Source organism: Molossus molossus, unplaced genomic scaffold (assembly GCF_014108415.1).
Source record: "Molossus molossus isolate mMolMol1 unplaced genomic scaffold, mMolMol1.p scaffold_m16_p_19, whole genome shotgun sequence".
Lineage (NCBI taxonomy): Eukaryota > Metazoa > Chordata > Mammalia > Chiroptera > Molossidae > Molossus > Molossus molossus.
Window position 1 is genome coordinate 42,419,902 of NW_023425354.1, and position 17,314 is coordinate 42,437,215.

Sequence of the window (17,314 nt, forward strand, 5' to 3'; positions counted from 1 at the left end):
TAGTGCCTGCTCAGTCAAGAAACTGAGACCACAGTAAAGACCAGGTAGACCCTTTTTTTTTTTTTTTTTTTTTTTAATCCTCACTTGGGGACATTTTTGCATTTGTCTTCAGATAGAGCAGGAGGGAGAGAGGGAGGAAGAGAGAGAGAGAAACATCGATGTGAGACACATCGAGTGGCTGCCACGCACACGACCCCAACCAGGGATGGGGACAAACTGCAACTGAGGTACATGCCTTTAGCTTTTTTTTTTTATTTTTTTTCCTGCCTCAGATTTATTTGTACAGATAGCACAGGAGGGCACCAGCTCCATGTAGACAGCAGCCCAGGGTGGGGTCAAATCAGTCCTTCCATCCTCATGTTGGCAGACAGAAGCCTCTATTGTGGAGCCTTTGTGGTGGTCTGGGCACCTTTGGGAGCGGAGGCCTGGACACCTTTGGGGGCAGGAGCCTGAGCTGGAGCTGGAGCTGCAGATGCACCTGAAACCTGGGGCTTGGTCTGAGCCTTGGTCTTGGATTTTGGCCGGCAGAGCCTCAGGCCCTTGGCGATGCGGGCTTGAGCATGTTTCCCAAGTTTGGGGTGAGCAATGTAGGCAAGTCGACTGAGCTTTCGGCTGCCATTCTTTGGGATCTTGGGCTTGACCTCCTTGGGCTTTACAAGGGCCTTGATAGTCTCAGCACGTGTGCTCATGGCCTTGGCATTGTTGGCCTGCATCTTCTTCAGGCCCTTCTTGTTGTGCTTCTTGGCAAAGTGCATGTCCCTTAGGAACTTGGGGTCTACCCCCCTTAAGAGATTCGTGTCTCTGTGATCTGGGTTTCTTGATGCCGTTTCTGTGCCATTTTCAGGACTGGTTGTGCGTGGTGTGGTTCTTGGACTTGGCCATCACTGCACCTGGAGGACGAGTGGAGATCTGGGCTGAGGACTCACCGGGCTGGGCCTACCTCTGTCGCCTGATGCGGAGGAACATGAGGCCAGAGGGGCTGCGGCAGAGAAGCCCTGTACCTACGGCCTTCCCCTGCCCTGACCCCCTCTGCAGGTCCTGACTCCAATCCCCAATCCCCGCAAGCTCAGCTCATGGTGCCCTGAGACCAACATCCCCGCTGCAGGGTTGCGCTCTCCCCCAAGGCCCCCTCCCATCCGCTCCTGGACAATCCAGGAGCACCACCCCTCCTGGCCTCTGCTCCCTGCCTCCCCCCCCCCCTTCGGATGCCCCGCGGCCAATCGATTTTTTTTTTTGGTGCATGCCCCTAGGGGAACCGAACCCAGGACTCTCTGGTCCACAGGCCAACGTTCCAACCACTGAGCCAAACCGGCCAGGACTGAGGTACATGCCTTTAGCAGGAACCGAGTCTGGGACTCTCTGGTCCGCAGGCCGACTCTCTAACCACTGAGCCAAACCGGCCAGGGCCAGGTGGACCCAATTTTATTGGTACTAAGAAGCAGGAACTACCTCCTGACCATCAAAACTCATTCTCTAGTCTCAGGTACTCAGACCCAAGTTGGAGGTGTGAGATTGTCAAGGAACACCTAATTTTCCAGTCAGAAAAAATAATAGTGCAATGGCCAAGGAGTACAGAGAACACTGGTTTTAAAAAGAGATAGAGCCCGGGCCGGTTTGGCTCAGCGGTTAGAGTGTTGGCCTGCGGTTCAGAAAGACCCAGGTTCGGTTCCCGCTAAGGGCACATATCTCGGTTGCAGTTTGTCCCTGGCCCTGGTTGATCGTGCGGGTGGCAGCCACTCAATATGTCCCTTTCACGTCGATGTTCCTCTCTCTCCCTCTCACTCTATCTGAACAAAAAATGGAAAAATGTCCAAAAATGGAAAAATGTCCTCGGATGAGTATTTATTTATTTATTTATTTATTATTATTATTTTTTTATCCTCATCCGAGGACATTTTTCCATTCTTTGTACAGACAGAGTGGGAGGGAGAGAGAGAAAGAGAGAGAGAGGGAAACATCGATGTGAAAGGGACACATCGAGTGGCCGCCACCCGCACGACCAACCAGGGCCGGTGACAAACTGCAACCGAGGCACGCGCCCCTAGCGGGAACCGAACCCGGGTCTCTCCGGATCGCAGGCGGACGCTCTAACCGCTGAGCCAAACCGGCCAGGGCTCGGATGAGGATTTAAAAAAAAAAAAAAGAGAGAGAGAGAGATAGATCTGGCCCTGGCCCTGGCCCTGGCCAGTTTGGCTCAGCGGTTGGAGCGTCAGCCTGTGGACCAGAGAGTCCCGGGTTCGGTTCCCGCTAGGGGCACGTACCAAAAAAAAAAAGAAAGAAAGAAAGAAAGAGATAGACCTGGATTTGAATGCCGGCTCTACCAATTCTTAACTATGTGGCCTTGGGCAAAGTAGTCATTTTATTTATCCTAAAATGGGTATAAAGATTTCTTCTTAAACCCAGCTGGTGTGGCTCAGTGGTTGAGTGTCGACCCATGCACCAAGAGGTCACCAGTTTCATTCCTGGTCAGGGCAGCACGTACCCAGGTTGTGGGCCCAATCCCCATTGGGGGGGCATACAGGAGGTGGCCAATTGATGCTCTCTCTCATCGATGTTTCTATATCTCTCCCTCTCTGTTCCTCTCTCTCTAAAAATCAATAAACTAAAAAAAAAATTAATTAAAAATTCTCCTTAAAAGGGTTGTGGCAAGGATTAAACGACACAAGGTATATGGTGTTTAGCATGGTGCCTGGATCCTAATCAGTATTTGATAAATGGTGGTTGTAAGTTATAATTTCTGATCAAGGTCCTCTAAGACCAAGCACATCAAGGGTTCCAGCTGCCCCTTCAGGAAAGAGGACACAGCCCTGGTCTGGTGGCTCAGTTAATTGGAACATCAGCCTGTACACCAAAAGGCTGTGGGTTCAATTCCCAGTCAGGGCAAATACCTAGGCTGCAGGTTTCATTCCCAGTTGGGGCACCTGCCAATCAATGTTTCTCTGTCTGTATGTATATCTCTCTTTCCCTTCCTCTCAAAAAAAAAAAAAAAAAAAAAAAAAAAATCAATAAAAACATATCCTTGGGTGAGGATTAAAACAAACAAACAAACAAACAGATGGAATCAGATTGTGGTGGAACCATTCCTGTCTCCTCTCTAATTTGGACTTTAGTTTTTCTTAAGTGACTATGGATACCCCCACACATACACACACCTCTACACCAAACTTCTACACTCTCCTTCTGGGAGTGAGACTCAAAACACAGCCTGTGGTTTCAATGCAGACAATGGCAGATCTGTCCTGAAAATGAGTCAGAACCAAGACCCCTTATAAGGAATCATGTAGTTTTGGTGCCAGCAATCTGGTTTTCACTCACTATCCGGTGCTGCGTCCTCCCCCCTAGCCACTGTGGTATCTGCAAGGCTCCTTGGCAGGGCAGAAGCTGATCTTCAAGAGGAAGTCTTGTGGAACACTTCCTCCCCAGAGCTCTGGCCTTTGGGCCTGGGCTACCTCTCTACCTCAGGTAGCCTAGAATTAAAAAAAAAAAAAAAAAAAAGCTGCCCTGGCCAGTTGCTCAGTGGTTAGAGCATTGGCCTTCAGTCCAGAGAAACCTGGGTTCAGTTCCCTTTAATGGCACGTACCTGGGTTGCAGTTTGTCCCCGGCCCTGGTTGGGTTGTGTGGGTGGCAACCATTTGATGTGTCCCTTTCATGTTGATGTTTCTTTCTCTTTCAGAAAAGAAAAAATATGGAAAAGTGTCCTCAGGTGAGGATTAAATAAATAAATAAATAAATAAATAAAAGCTGGAAGAGGGCTGCCGGTTAAGAGGACTGCAGGGCAAAGTCTGTGCACCAGCTTCTAAGTCTCCATTCTGCCACTTGGACAAAGCTCTTGATTATCACCTGTAAAATATAAACAGTAATAACAGTCTTCCCTACATGTTGTAAGGCTAAAGGGAATGTTACTGATGGCATGTTTTGGAAAACTAAAAGCTCCTTCTTTTGGAAGGCAGCACAGAGGCAATGAAGGACTTGATGTCAAATTCCCAGCTCAGACAGACTCAGGTTTCTTATCTGTAGAACCAGGAGGGCCCATCTGTCCCCTAAAGGCTGGGATATCTGGGAAAAGCCTCCCTTAGATCTGGAGGATGCGGGAGGAAGCAGGGAGGGGAGGCCAATCTCATGGGCGGTGCAGCACCCCCTCCTCTGCACTGTTGGGACAGACTGGGGGCCCTTCCAGCCCCAGAGGAAGTGAAGCCGCCACCAGCCCTGAGCAGAGATCCAGGCCAGAGTGCGTCGAGGCCCGCCCCGCGGTGGCGCGGGTTGTAGGCGGAGTCCCGCCTGCCCCTTTGAGCCACGTGCGGTTGTTTCCGTGCCGGGGCGATCACGTGAGCTGCGTCAGCTGACCCGTCACGGCGGAGCCCGGCACTGGCACCGCTCAGCTCCCGCCCTTCCGCGCGCGGAGCGCAGGACCCTGCGGAGGGGGTAAGAGCGCCCCCGCCCTCCTCTCCTCGGTCCCGGGCTCACCCCTGCCGCCTCCGCCCCAGCCCCTGCCCCTCGTCCATTCCTATCCGGGCGATCTGGCACCCCGGAACTTATCGCGAGGAGGGCCGTGGCCAGCCTCTACCCCGCGTTGTCCCCAGGCGGCCAGGAGGTGATGGCCCTGGGGAGCAAGGGACAGGAAGTCGCTCATACCTCCGGGGTTGGGGGCTGGTCCCCGCCCCCAAGCCCAGACATGGAGGAGCTGCTCCAAAGCGTGGAGAGGGATCTGAACATCGATGCCCGGCAGCTGGCTCCAGCACCCGGGGGCAACCACGTGGTGGCCCTAGTGCCCACACGCTGGCTGGCCAGCCTCCGCGAGCGCCGGCTGCCCCTGGGACCCTGTCCCCGGGCAGAGGGCCTGGGTGAAGCGGAAGTCAGGACTCTCCTGCAACGATCTGTGCAGAGGCTGCCCCCAGGCTGGACGCGAGTAGAGGTGCATGGACTTCGGAAACGGAGGCTGTGCTATCCTCTGGGCGGCAGTCTGCTCTTTGAGGAGGGGTCCTCCAGTTCTGAGACCCTCAATCGCTTCATGCAGGATGTGGCTGCCCAGAATTATCGCAACTTGTGGCGCCATGCTTATCATACTTACTGCCAGCCCTATAGTCATAGTCCTGCCCCCTCAGCTGCCCCTGCCCTGGACTCAGTAAGACAAGCCTTACAGAGGGTCTATGGTTGCTGCTTCCTGCCTGTGGGTGAAACTACCCAATATGCCAGAGATGGTCCCTGTCCCCCTCGGGGCAGCCCAGCCTGTCCCAGTCTTTTGAGAGCTGAGGCCCTGCTGGAGTCGCTGGATATGTTGTATGTGGTGCACCCTTATGTGCAGTTCACCCTGCATGATGTGGTCACCTTCAGCCCTGCCAAACTGATCAACAGCCAAGCCAAGGTGCTCTTCATTCTCTTCCGTGTGCTGAGGGCCATGGATGCCTGTCACCGCCAGGGACTGGCCTGTGGGGCCCTATCTTTGCACCACATCGCTGTGGATGAGAAACTTTGCAGTGAGCTCCGGCTGGACCTGAGTGCTTATGAGAGGCTGGAGGAGGATGAGAAGGAGGAGACCCCTGTAGCAAGGGACAGGGCGGGCACTGGTTGTGGAAAGGAGGGAAGAGGGGGACCTGGGTGTCCTACCTGCCAGGAGGAACTTAGGGGCCTTGTGCTAGACTGGGTCCATGGCCGCATCAGCAACTTCCACTACCTCATGCAGCTGAATCGATTGGCAGGTCGGCGGCAGGGGGATCCCAACTACCACCCAGTGTTGCCCTGGGTGGTGGATTTCACCACACCCCATGGGCGCTTTCGAGACCTGCGCAAGTCCAAGTTCCGCCTCAACAAAGGGGATAAGCAGCTGGACTTCACATATGAGATGACACGGCAGGCATTTGTAGCAGGTGGTGCGGGAGGTGGGGAGCCGCCTCATGTTCCTCATCACATCTCAGATGTGCTCTCCGACATCACATACTATGTGTACAAGGCTCGGCGCACACCCCGGTCAGTGCTTTGTGGACATGTACGAGCTCAGTGGGAGCCCAATGAGTATCCCGCCAGCATGGAACGTATGCAGAACTGGACACCTGATGAGTGTATCCCTGAGTTTTACACGGATCCCTCTATCTTCTGCTCCATTCACCCTGACATGCCTGACCTGGATGTGCCAGCCTGGTGTGGCTCCAGCCAAGAGTTTGTGGCTGCCCACCGGGTGCTGCTGGAGAGCCGTGAGGTGTCCCAGGACCTGCACCACTGGATCGACCTCACCTTTGGCTACAAACTCCAGGGCAAGGAAGCTGTAAAGGAAAAGAATGTGTGTCTGCACCTGGTGGATGCTCACACACATCTGACCAACTATGGTGTGGTGCAGCTCTTCGATCAGCCACACCCCCAGCGCCTGGCTGGGGCTCCTGCCCTTGCCCCTGAGCCTCCACTCATCCCTAGGTTGTTGTTCCAGACCATCCAGGAGAGCACGGGCCGGGAGGACTTACCAGGGCAGCTTTCAAATGGAGTGGGCAGGCTTGTTTTAGAGGCCACTCCCTGTGAGGCTGGCTGGGCCAGAGATAGGCCTGTGGCAGGGGAAGATGACTTGGAGCAGGCCACTGAAGCTCTGGATTCCATCTCCCTTGCTGGAAAAGCAGGTGACCAGCTGGGTCCCTCCTCCTCTTCCACCAGTCAAGTCCCGCCAGGCCTCCTGTCTTTTTCAGTGGCCTCAGCCTCTCGATCAGGCCGCAGGAGCAAAGCTGTTGGGGCTGACCCTGAGGAAGGTGAGGAAGGGAAGATTCTTCTTCCGGAGGGCTTCAATCCCATGCAGGCTCTGGAAGAGCTGGAGAAACTAGGCAACTTCCTGACCAAAGGCCTAGGGGGCCGGTTGGAGGTGCCTGAGCAGCCCCAGGTTCAGCCACCTGTGCAGCTGCAGGACCTCTTCCATCGGGACATGCAGGCGCTGGGTGTCCTATTGGCTGAAATGGTGTTTGCCACCAGGATCCGAACACTGCAGCCTGATGCGCCTTTGTGGGTACGCTTTGAGGCTGTTCGGGGGCTTTGCGCACGCCATCTCAAGGAGGTCCCCGTGTCTCTGCAGCCCATGCTGGGCATGCTTCTGCAGCTGAGTGGACCTGAAGGCCCTGTGGCAGCAGGGAGCGGCAAGCTGGGTCCACTGTTTGAATACAGGTCTGTCTCCCAGGGATTGCCCCCGCCCTCCCCGGCCCAGCTGCTCAGCCCATTCAGCTCTGTGGTTCCCTTCCCACCATACTTCCCAGCATTGCACAAGTTCATCCTTCTGTACCGGGCAAGGCGCGTGGAGGATGAAGCTCAGGGGCGGGAGCTGGTCTTTGCTCTGTGGCAGCAACTAGGTGCAGTGCTGAGTGACATCACCCCCGAGGGCCTGGAGATCCTGCTGCCCTTCGTGTTGTCACTCATGTCTGAGGAGCACACTGCTGTGTATACGGCCTGGTACCTGTTTGAACCTGTTGCCAAGGCACTGGGTCCCAAAAATGCTAATAAGTACCTACTGAAGCCTCTTATTGGTGCCTACGAGAGTCCTTGCCGGCTTCACGGCCGCTTCTACCTGTACACCGACTGCTTCGTGGCCCAGCTGATAGTGCGACTGGGCCTGCAGGCCTTTCTCGTCCACCTGCTGCCCCATGTCCTGCAGGTGCTGGCTGGCGTGGAGGCCTCCCAGGAGGAAAGCAAAGGCCTGGCAGGGGCTGCTGAGGATGAGGAAAGTGGGCTCCCAGGGGCCAGGCCCAGCTCCTGTGCCTTTGGGGAGGAGAATCAGATGGATGGGGAGCCTGCTGCTTCCTCAGGTCTGGGGCTCCCAGACTATACATCTGGCGTCAGCTTCCACGACCAGGCAGACCTCTCTGAGACAGAGGACTTTCAAGCGGGGCTCTATGTGGCTGAGTCCCCACAGCCCCAAGAGGCTGAGGCTGTAAGCCTGGGCCAGCTGAGTGACAAGAGCAGCACCAGTGAGACCTCCCTGGGCGAGGAGCAGGCTGCAGATGAAGGAGGTGCCCCTGTGGACAAGAGCAGCCTCAGGTCAGGTGACAGCAGTCAGGACTTGAAACAAAGTGAAGGCGAAGAGGAGGAAGAGGAGGAAGAAGAAGGCTGTGTGGTGTTGGAGGAGGGGGAGGAGGAAGGGGAGCAAGATGAAGTCACTGGGGCAGCTGAGCTTACTCTCTCCAACACGGTGCTGTCCATGGACACGGTTGTGGCTGGTGGTGGTGGGGCAGATGGGGAGGAAGAAGAGGAGCCACTGACCGAGCAGTCGGAGGGCCAAGAACAGAGGATCCTTCTTGGTGAGTACTCAGGCCTGAGGTGTAGGTCAAACAGTGATCAGGTTTTCACTCAGCCTTTGCTGAGCATCTGCTCTGTGCCAAGCAGTGGATCGAGTGAATCCACACACAGCGTAGATACGGGCCTGCTCTCCTGCAGCTCACATCTAGCCGAGGATGTGCCACATTGTAGACAGTCATGGACATGCAAGTTAGGGTAGTGCTATAAAGCACATGACTGGGGATACAAAGAACACGAAGGGAATATAACAGGCTCAGATCTCGTTTTCAGGGAAGACTTCCTGAAAGTAGGGCCAGTTGAGGTTCAATGAGTAGGAGGTAGCTAGGCGAAAATATCAGGGACTGCAGTGGGAAGAGTATTCCATGCAGAGGGAATAGCATGTGCAAAGCTCAGAGGCTGACCAGCCAGTGTGGCTCAGTGGTTGAGCATCAACCCATGCACCAGGAGGTTGCCAGTTTGATTCTGGTCAGGGCACATGCCTGGGTTGCAGGCTTGATCCCCAGTAGGGAGTGTGTAGGAGGTAGCCAGTTGATGTTGATGTTTCTCGTTGATGTTTTTATCTCACTCTCCCTTCCTCTCTCAAATCAACAAAGCTCGCAGGCTGTCATGGTTTCATTAAAGAATCAGTGAAAGGCCAGTATGGTTAGACTGAGAGAGTGGAGGGAAGAAAAGAGCAGAGGCCAGACGGGATGGTAGCCAAGGTGCAGCCAGGGCCTCATTTATGAGCTGAAGAAGATTCACTGAAAGGGAAACCGAGAGCAGCCCCTAAGCCAGAGTTCCACAGGTCACCTCTGCACTGCTGAACAGAGGGTGATGGTGGGAGGCAGCCAGGCTCAGACTGGGCTCCTTGGCAGTTATAGCCAGAGTTGAATAGGTGGGGTGCCATGGGGTGGAGTGGGAGGAGTGGGGAGCCACCATTATCTGATGAGCTCCTGCCCTGCAGATACAGCCTGCAAGATGGTCCGCTGGCTGTCTGCCAAGCTTGGCCCAACAGTGGCCTCCCGGCACGTGGCTCGCAACCTGCTCCGCCTGCTGACATCGTGTTACGTTGGTAAGGCCTTTGGTTGTGGTCAGTGCTGGAGATGAAACTTCTCCCACGCCCTCTGTCTTTCAGCCCTTTCTAGGGGATCCTTTCTACTAATACTGCAAACCACCTCCTGGTCAGGTCCTGGGTCCCAGTCTGTCGGTGCCTTTCTTAGGCAGTGCATGGGGCAGACCCCAGGCTAGAGTGAGTAGGAGCGGCTACCACAGACCCGGAAGGCTGCTGCCCTCTGCTAGCTCTCAAGGCTTCTGGCCCTTCCTTGGCAGGGTCCACTCGGCAGCAGTTCACAGCGAACAGTGGTGAGAGCCCCCCGCTGAGTGCTGGCAACATCTACCAGAAGAGACCAGTCCTGGGCGATATAGTGTCGGGGCCTGTGCTCAGCTGCCTCCTCCACATCGCCCATCTGTACGGGGAGCCCGTCCTCACCTACCAGTACCTGCCCTACATCAGCTACCTGGTCAGTCCCCGATTTGGCAGGCTGGGGGTTGGGGGTCTGAGGAGCCTGAGGGCTGACCCAGGATCCCTGGGGGCTCCAGGGGGTCTGAGGCAGCCTGGCCCTCATCAACTCTATGGCCCTAGGTGGCCCCAGGTAGCACCTCAAGCCCCAGTCGACTGAACAGCCGTAAGGAGGCCGGACTCCTGGCAGCGGTGACTCTGACCCAGAAGATCATTGTGTACCTCTCAGACACCACCCTCATGGACATCCTGCCCCGTATCAGCCACGAGGTCTTGCTGCCTGTGCTCAGCTTCCTTACTTCCCTCATCACGGGGTAGGCCCCTGCCCCATCCTGTGGGGGAGCAGCCCAGCCGAGGGGGGAGGGGCTGGGATGCTTGGGGCAGAGTCCACTGACACTGGGCTGGGTGTCCTGGTTCTGATCCTGGCTGTGTGACCCTAAGCAAGCCATACCTTTCGTGCCTCAGTTTCCTCATCTGGTTTGGACCAGTTGGTCTTATAGTACTTACAGCTTTTGATAGATTCTGGGCAAGTTTTACAGTGTGGGGGGCTGGAGCTTATAAGCTCTTTCCAGGTTCCCAAGTGGAGCCCAGGCCCGGACTGTCCTGTGCATGAAAACTATCAGCCTCATTGCCCTCATCTGCCTGCGCATCGGACAGGAGATGGTCCAGCAACACCTGAGCGAGCCTGTGGCCACTTTCTTTAAGATCTTCTCTCAGCTGCATGAGCTGCGGCACCAGGTGAGTAGACCTACCTGGCTAAGGTGGGCTGGGCAGGGGCTCTGAATGCAGCTGACTCCCTGGGCTTCCTTCTCCCAGGATCTGGATGCCATGGGCCGCGGTGAGGGCCAGCTGCCGGAGGTGGCCTTCTCTGATGGGCAGCAGCGGCTGGTGGACCCCACCCTGCTGGAAGAGCTGCAGAAGGTGTTCACCTTGGAGATGGCATACACAATCTACGTGCCCTTCTCCTGCCTGTTGGGTACTGCTCCCTCCCCTTTCCTCACACAGCCTCTGTGGCTATGCCTCTTCTCCTGGGAGGGCTCCGTGTCCCCCTGCCCTCAGAGTCAGCAGTGGGTGTTAAACACGGTTTTCTGCGTCAGAACAAAGGAATTTGGCCTCAGACCTTGAGTACCAACGTGATATAACAGGGACTGAGTGTTAGCCAGCAAGGAGGCATGGGAGCAGCCTAGCGTCTCCCTGAGGGAGGTAGGGGAGTCAGACTGATGTCCTGACGTCTCTAGAAGCTGTCTGGGGAATGAGCAGCCCACCCTTTACGTAGGTGCCCGTACAGTACAGGCCAGACACTGCCGAGTGCTGACAGATGGCCTCTCCCTGAACAGTCCTGTGGCCAGATACGTTGTCATCTCTCCACTAAAGTCTAAGCTCTGGGAGGGACAGCATGACTTGTCTTGTTCACTTGTCTATTTCTGACGCTCAGCATGGCGCCCAGCACATGTGGAAGATGTTCACGTGTATATAGTGAACGAATGAGTCCACGTTTTCCTGGGGAGCAAACCGAGGCTCAGAAATGAAGAGTCACTTGATCAGAGTTGCACAGCCAGTACCTGCCCTGTCTTCTGTGGTTCCCCAAGCCCTTGGGTGGGTGGTGGCAGCCGCCTGTTACCTTCCCTAATCTTAGACCACTTCCGCTTCCACGCAGGTGATATTATCCAGAAAATCATTCCTAACCACGAGTTGGTGGGGGAGCTGGCGGCGCTGTATCTGGAGAGCATCAGCCCGAGCAGCCGCAGCCCTGCCAGTGTGGAGCCCGCTGTGCCCAGCGCCGGCCTTGAGTCAGACCCCCAGGGCGGAGGCTGCCCCCAGGACGACGGCCACTCAGGGACCTTTGGGAGTGTCCTAGTTGGCAACCGCATCCAGATCCCTGACGACTCGCAGCCTGAGAGCCCCAGCCCACTGGGCTCTGTCTCCGGGATGGGCAGCGGGGGCCTCGGCAGCGAGAGCGAAGACAACGCGTTGAAGAGGGAGCTGCCACGCAGTGTCCATGGGCTGAGCGGGAACTGGCTGGCGTATTGGCAGTACGAGATTGGTGTGAGCCAGCAGGATGCCCACTTTCACTTCCACCAGATCCGCCTGCAGAGCTTTCCGGGCCACTCAGGGGCTGTCAAGTGTGTGGCACCCCTGAGCAGTGAGGACTTCTTCCTGAGTGGCAGCAAGGACCGCACTGTGCGCCTCTGGCCACTCTACAACTACGGGGACGGCACCAGCGAGACAGCCCCACGCCTCATCTATGCCCAGCACCGCAAGAGTGTCTTTTTTGTGGGCCAGCTGGAGGCCCCACAGTGTGTGGTGAGCTGTGATGGGGCTGTGCACGTCTGGGACCCCTTCACAGGTGAGTGGGCCCAGGTGAGGTCTGTTCTCTTGCCGCCATCCTGTCCCCAAATAGGCCTCTGGGAATGGGGCCCGAGGATGGGGTGGTTGGGGTGTAATGGTGTGTGGTTTTGGGTGACCGAATGAGGCCGGACGGAGGAGCAGTTAGGACTTAAACTCCATTAGACCTCAGTATTTTTTTTTTTTTTCTTTAATTCTCACCTGAGGATATATTTTTTTCTACTAATCTTCAGATAGAGCGGGAGGGAGAGAGAGAAACATCGATGCAAGAGGGACACATCTACTGGTTGCCTCACACACGACCCAACCAGGGCTGGGGACAAACTGCAATTGAGGTACATGCCCTTGACCAGAATCGAACCCACGACCCATTGGTCCTCAGGCTGATGCTCTAACCGCTGAACCAAACCGGCCAGGGCTAGACCTCAGTATTTTTTATTTATTTAAAATTTTTTTTGCCCTGGCCAGTTTGGCTCAGCGGTTAGAGCATCGGCCCGCAGACTAGAGAGACCCAGGTTCGGTCCCTGCTAGGGGCATGTACCTCGGTTGCAGTTTGTCCCCGGCCCGGGTTGGGGTTGTATGGGTGGCAACCAGTCGATGTGTCTCTCTCATGTTGATGTTTCTCTCTCTCTCTTCCTTTCTCTCTCCCTCCCGCTCTATTTGAAGATAAATGCAAAAATGTCCTCGAGTGAGGATAAAAAAAACTTTTTTTAATTCTCACTCAAGAATATTTTTCCAGAGAGAGGAAACATCAGTGTGAGAGAGACACATCAGTTGGTTACCTCCACGTTGGAGCGTCGGCCTGCGGTACAGAGAGGCCCGGGTTCGGTTCCCGCTAAGGGCATGTACCTCGGTTGCAGTTTGTCCCCAACCCTGGTTGGTCGTGCGGGTGGCAGCCACTCGATGTGTCCCTTCACATCGATGTTTCTCTCTCTCTCTCTCTCTCTCTCTCTCTCTCTCTCTCTCTCTCCCTCCCTCCCGCTCTATCTGAACAAAAAATGGAAAAATGTCCTCCGGTGAGGATAAAAAAAAAAAAAAATGTGCCCTGGCTGGTTTGGCTCAGCGGTTACCTCCTGCATGATCCCAACCAAGGCCGGGGATCAAACCTGCAATAGAGGTTCATGCCCTTGACTGGGAATCGACCCCATGACCCTTCAGTCCTTGGGCTGACACTCTAACTGCTGACCCAGATCAGCAGGGCTATACCTCAGTTTTAATCAGCTCTGACTACTTATTTGCTGACCTTGAGCAAGTCACTTCACGGCTGGAAGCATCACTTTTTCCACCTGTAAAATGGGAATCAGAACAAATGTTTTAGCTTTAACACAGGGGTTTGGCTTAAAATATAGCATTAGTACATGTTTGATAAATGGTTGCCCGATTATTTTTTGGCATCATTGTAGGGAGGAATAAAGTTAAAAGTGGGGTCGGAGTCGCATTGAGGTAGACAGAGGGAGGTGGCATTTGGTCAGGGGGTACTGTGTGAAGAAAGGAGATTGCTTTGGGGATGGGAGTCTGGCCTGGCCAGGAGGGCAGGAAGGTAGGAGGGTTAAGAAACATCTAGCATTTTCTGAGATCTCCTGGGATATGGAAGGCAGGTATGGGGTAGGTTGGGGTTATGGGGGGTCAGGGTTCTTCCATTAGCTGCTAGGACCCCAGACCCACTGCACCTTTCCTTTGCAGGGAAGACCCTTCGGGTGGTGGAGCCATCGGACAGCCGGGTACCCCTGACCGCTGTGGCTGTCATGCCTGCTCCCCACAGCAGCATCACCATGGCCAGCTCTGACTCGACCCTGCGCTTTGTGGACTGCAGGAAGCCTGGCCTGCAGGTCAGCGGAGTCCAGTTCTCCGAGCCCGGGCCTGGGTGTCTTCTGGCAGCAGGGAGAAACCTCAAGGAGAGAAGGCCAGGGCGTAATTTCTCTTTGGAGACAGATCACCCACAGCAGCAAGCCCTGGGGGGTGGGACTCTGGCCTATGATGTGGGGAGCTCTCTCCTTGAATGGGGAGACAGAGGCTCAGGCCTTCCAGCTGTGTGGGCTTGGGGGTGAGCAGGACCTCAGGGAGAGCAGGTGGAGCAGCGCCTCAGCTTGTCTTCCTCTGCCTGCAGCACGAGTTCCGCCTGGGTGGCGGGCTGAACCCCGGGCTTGTCCGCTCCCTGGCCGTTAGTCCCAGTGGCCGAAGCGTCGTGGCCGGCTTTTCCTCGGGCTTCATGGTGCTCCTGGACACCCGCACGGGCCTGGTTCTACGGGGCTGGCCTGCCCATGAGGGGGACATCCTGCAGATCAAGGTGACGGACCAGGCTCTTCCCCATCTCACTGCTCCGGGCCCCCACCTCTATTTAGGGCCCACACAGGACAGGCTTACGCTGATCTGTATCTACCCAAGGACAGGTATAAGGGAGAGTCGGGAGCCAGCGTCACTTCAGGGGTCTTGGCAGGAGGCAGGCCGTGGGGGCGGGCACCAGGGGCTGAGCTGACCCTGCTGCTCCCTGGAGATGTTCTAATGAGTAACCCTTGTCCATATTTGTCTTGCTTGAAGGATCAGGGGTCAGGTCCTGTCCATGACCCAATTCAGGTTAAATAAAGCTCAGCTGGGAGGCTGTTTACTGCCCCCAGATCACTGAGCAGAGTCCATGCCCCCTGCAGTGGTGGGGGCGGGGCAGACCGAGTATGGGGATCCTGCCCCTACCCCATTCTCGGGCAGACCTCAGGAACTGCTCAGGGAGGCACAGGAGGGGAGGTACAAGGCTACTTGTGGGAGGACTTTTCCTGGCAGCTGGGATTCCCTTCCTATCCTAAGTGGAGGCCAGGCCAGGGGACCGGCACTGACGCTGCTGGGGGCGGGCTGCTGGCTGCCGGGCTGCCGGGGCTCCCTCTGGGCCTCACCCCCACTCCAGGAGACTCTGGGCTGCAGATGCCTCTCAATTCCCACTTTCCAATTCTGACTTTACCAGAGGGCCCTGGAGTTGGCCTGGGTGTTAACCCTGGCTTTGCCACTTACTGGCTCTGTGACCTTGGTGTGATTACTTAACTTCTCTGAGCTTCAGGTTTTCTTTGTAAAATGGGAACAATGACAGCATTCACCTCATAGAGTTGTTACAAAGATTAAATGTGGTAATTCAGCATGCCTAACACAATGCCTGAACATAGTAAATGCTCAGACTGTAGTGATGACTAGGTTAACAGCACTTCATTTTTTTTAATCCTCACCCGAAGATATTTTTCTGTTTATCCTCAGAAAGAGTGGGAGGGAAAGAGAGGGAGAGAAAGGGAGAGAGACAGAAACATCAATGTGAGAGAGACACATCGACTGGTTGCCTCCTGCACGACCCCTACCAGGGCCTGGACGAACTGCAACTGAGGCATGTATGTGCCTTTGCTTGAAATCAAACTCGAGACTCATTGATCCGCAGGCCGACGCTCTAACCACTGAGCAAAACCATCCAGGGCTAACAGCACTTTATTTTATTTTTTTATCCTCACCCGAGGACATTTTTCGATATTTTGTTCAGAAAGAGTGGGAGGGAGAGAGAGAGAGAAACATCAACGTGAAAGGGACATATCCAGTGGTTGCCACCCACACGACCCAACCAGGGCCGGGGACAAACTGCAACCGAGGTACGTGCCCTTAGCGGGAACCAAACCCAGGTCTCTCCAGACTGCAGGCCGATGCTCTAACCGCTGAGCCAAACTGGCCAGGGCTAACTGCACTTTAATATATTTATATTGACTAATGTTAGCCTAATGTGGGAGGATGGCAGCCTGTCAGCTGCTCAGGACACTGTCTTCCTGGGGGATACTGTGGGAGAAAATGGGAAGACCTTGTGGCTTGGTGGGCACACAAGAGGCCTGGGCCCTGCTGACTCTCTCCTCTCCCTGAGCAGGCTGTGGAGGGCAGTGTCCTGGTCAGCTCCTCCTCCGACCACTCCTTGACCGTCTGGAAGGAGCTGGAGCAGAAGCCCATGCACCACTACAAGTCCGCATCCGACCCCATCCACACCTTCGACCTGTACGGCAGCGAGGTGATCACTGGCACCGTGGCCAACAAGATCGGTGTCTGCTCTCTGCTTGAGCCACCCTCCCAGGCCACCACCAAGCTCAGCTCTGAGAACTTCCGTGGCACACTCACCAGCCTGGCCTTGCTGCCCACCAAACGCCACCTCCTGCTGGGCTCAGACAATGGGGTCATCCGCCTCCTGGCATAGGCTGATGTGGGAGCTGGCCAGGCCTGGGTAGGCAGACATCCTCCGGGAGTCTACCCCCTCACCCTTGTTTCCACAGCAGCCCCTTCAATGCAAGCCTCAGGCCCCATGCCCAGTGTACCCACACGGCCTGCCAGCTCGGGCAGAGTGGGAGTCCCGGCTCCTGAACCCCCAGAGCCACCAAGGCTGTCAGTAGGGATCTCATTCATGGCTTGGGGAGACGCTACTCCTAGCCAGCAGAAAGCCAGAGAAGGAGCTGGGGAAGCATCATGCCCTCTCTTCACCCCTGCTCTGCCCTCTGGCTCCACACAGGACAGGGGAGCTTGGAAAGGGGAAGGGAGACTGGCCCTGCCCACCCAGTCTCCAGCCAAGCCCCCCACCCTTGCTCACCTCTTTGCCCCCGTCCCCAAGGACAGAGAAGTCACCCCAGTCTAGGACCCATGGTGCTTGGTCTCCATCCTCTAAGGAGGGCCGGCCATGGTCCAGGAGTTAAGGGCCTTGGGCCCTGCCCTGTGTGGGACCAGTAGGATAAGAAGGACGTCAGGACCAGGGAACGGAAGATGGACTGGGCTAGTTGGTGCCTGCCTACCCCTAACCACAGTGTTTGTGCCTTGACCTGAGGAGTCAGCCCCTGAGCCCTGAACCCCTGTGAAGGGGTGTGGGGGGGTCCAAGGCCCTGAGAGAAGGGGCAAGAAGAATCCCATCTCTGCATCTCAGGTCTTTCCCAGGGGACAGGAAGACCATGGCATCCCTGGTCCTCTCGTTCTGGAGCAGAGATGAGGTCTGGGACCGGGCTCCTGCTGCCTCCTCACTATTCGCAATAGATGTAAATACGACCAATAAATCCTGTGGAAGAGCCATGGAACTGAGTGAGGCTTTTCTTGACGCTGGTGTCAGCGGGGGAAAGTTGAGATCCTACAGCTTGCAGGGCAGTGAGGAGAGGATGAGGAGCAGGCAGGAGGTGGGGAGGCAGCCTGATCATTGTTCTCCAGGCAGCACAGGGGACAGGG

The 17,314-nt window shown here is 55.8% G+C and overlaps 1 protein-coding gene and 1 pseudogene across 1 annotated transcript; one reads left to right on the forward strand and one right to left on the reverse strand.

The window, feature by feature from the left end:
• Positions 1-268: 268 nt before the first annotated feature.
• On the reverse strand, positions 269-882 carry LOC118634167 (annotated as a pseudogene).
• A 3,455-nt stretch (positions 883-4,337) lies between these two features.
• WDR81 (WD repeat domain 81) lies at positions 4,338-17,157 on the forward strand. The gene is made up of 10 exons (XM_036268498.1): positions 4,338-8,261; positions 9,203-9,310; positions 9,568-9,758; positions 9,881-10,071; positions 10,330-10,495; positions 10,574-10,733; positions 11,415-12,104; positions 13,787-13,932; positions 14,211-14,390; positions 15,987-17,157. The coding sequence occupies exons 1-10, from the start codon at positions 4,595-4,597 to the stop codon at positions 16,305-16,307; spliced, it is 5,820 nt and encodes a 1,939-aa protein (XP_036124391.1). The 5' UTR covers positions 4,338-4,594; the 3' UTR covers positions 16,308-17,157.
• Positions 17,158-17,314: the final 157 nt, after the last annotated feature.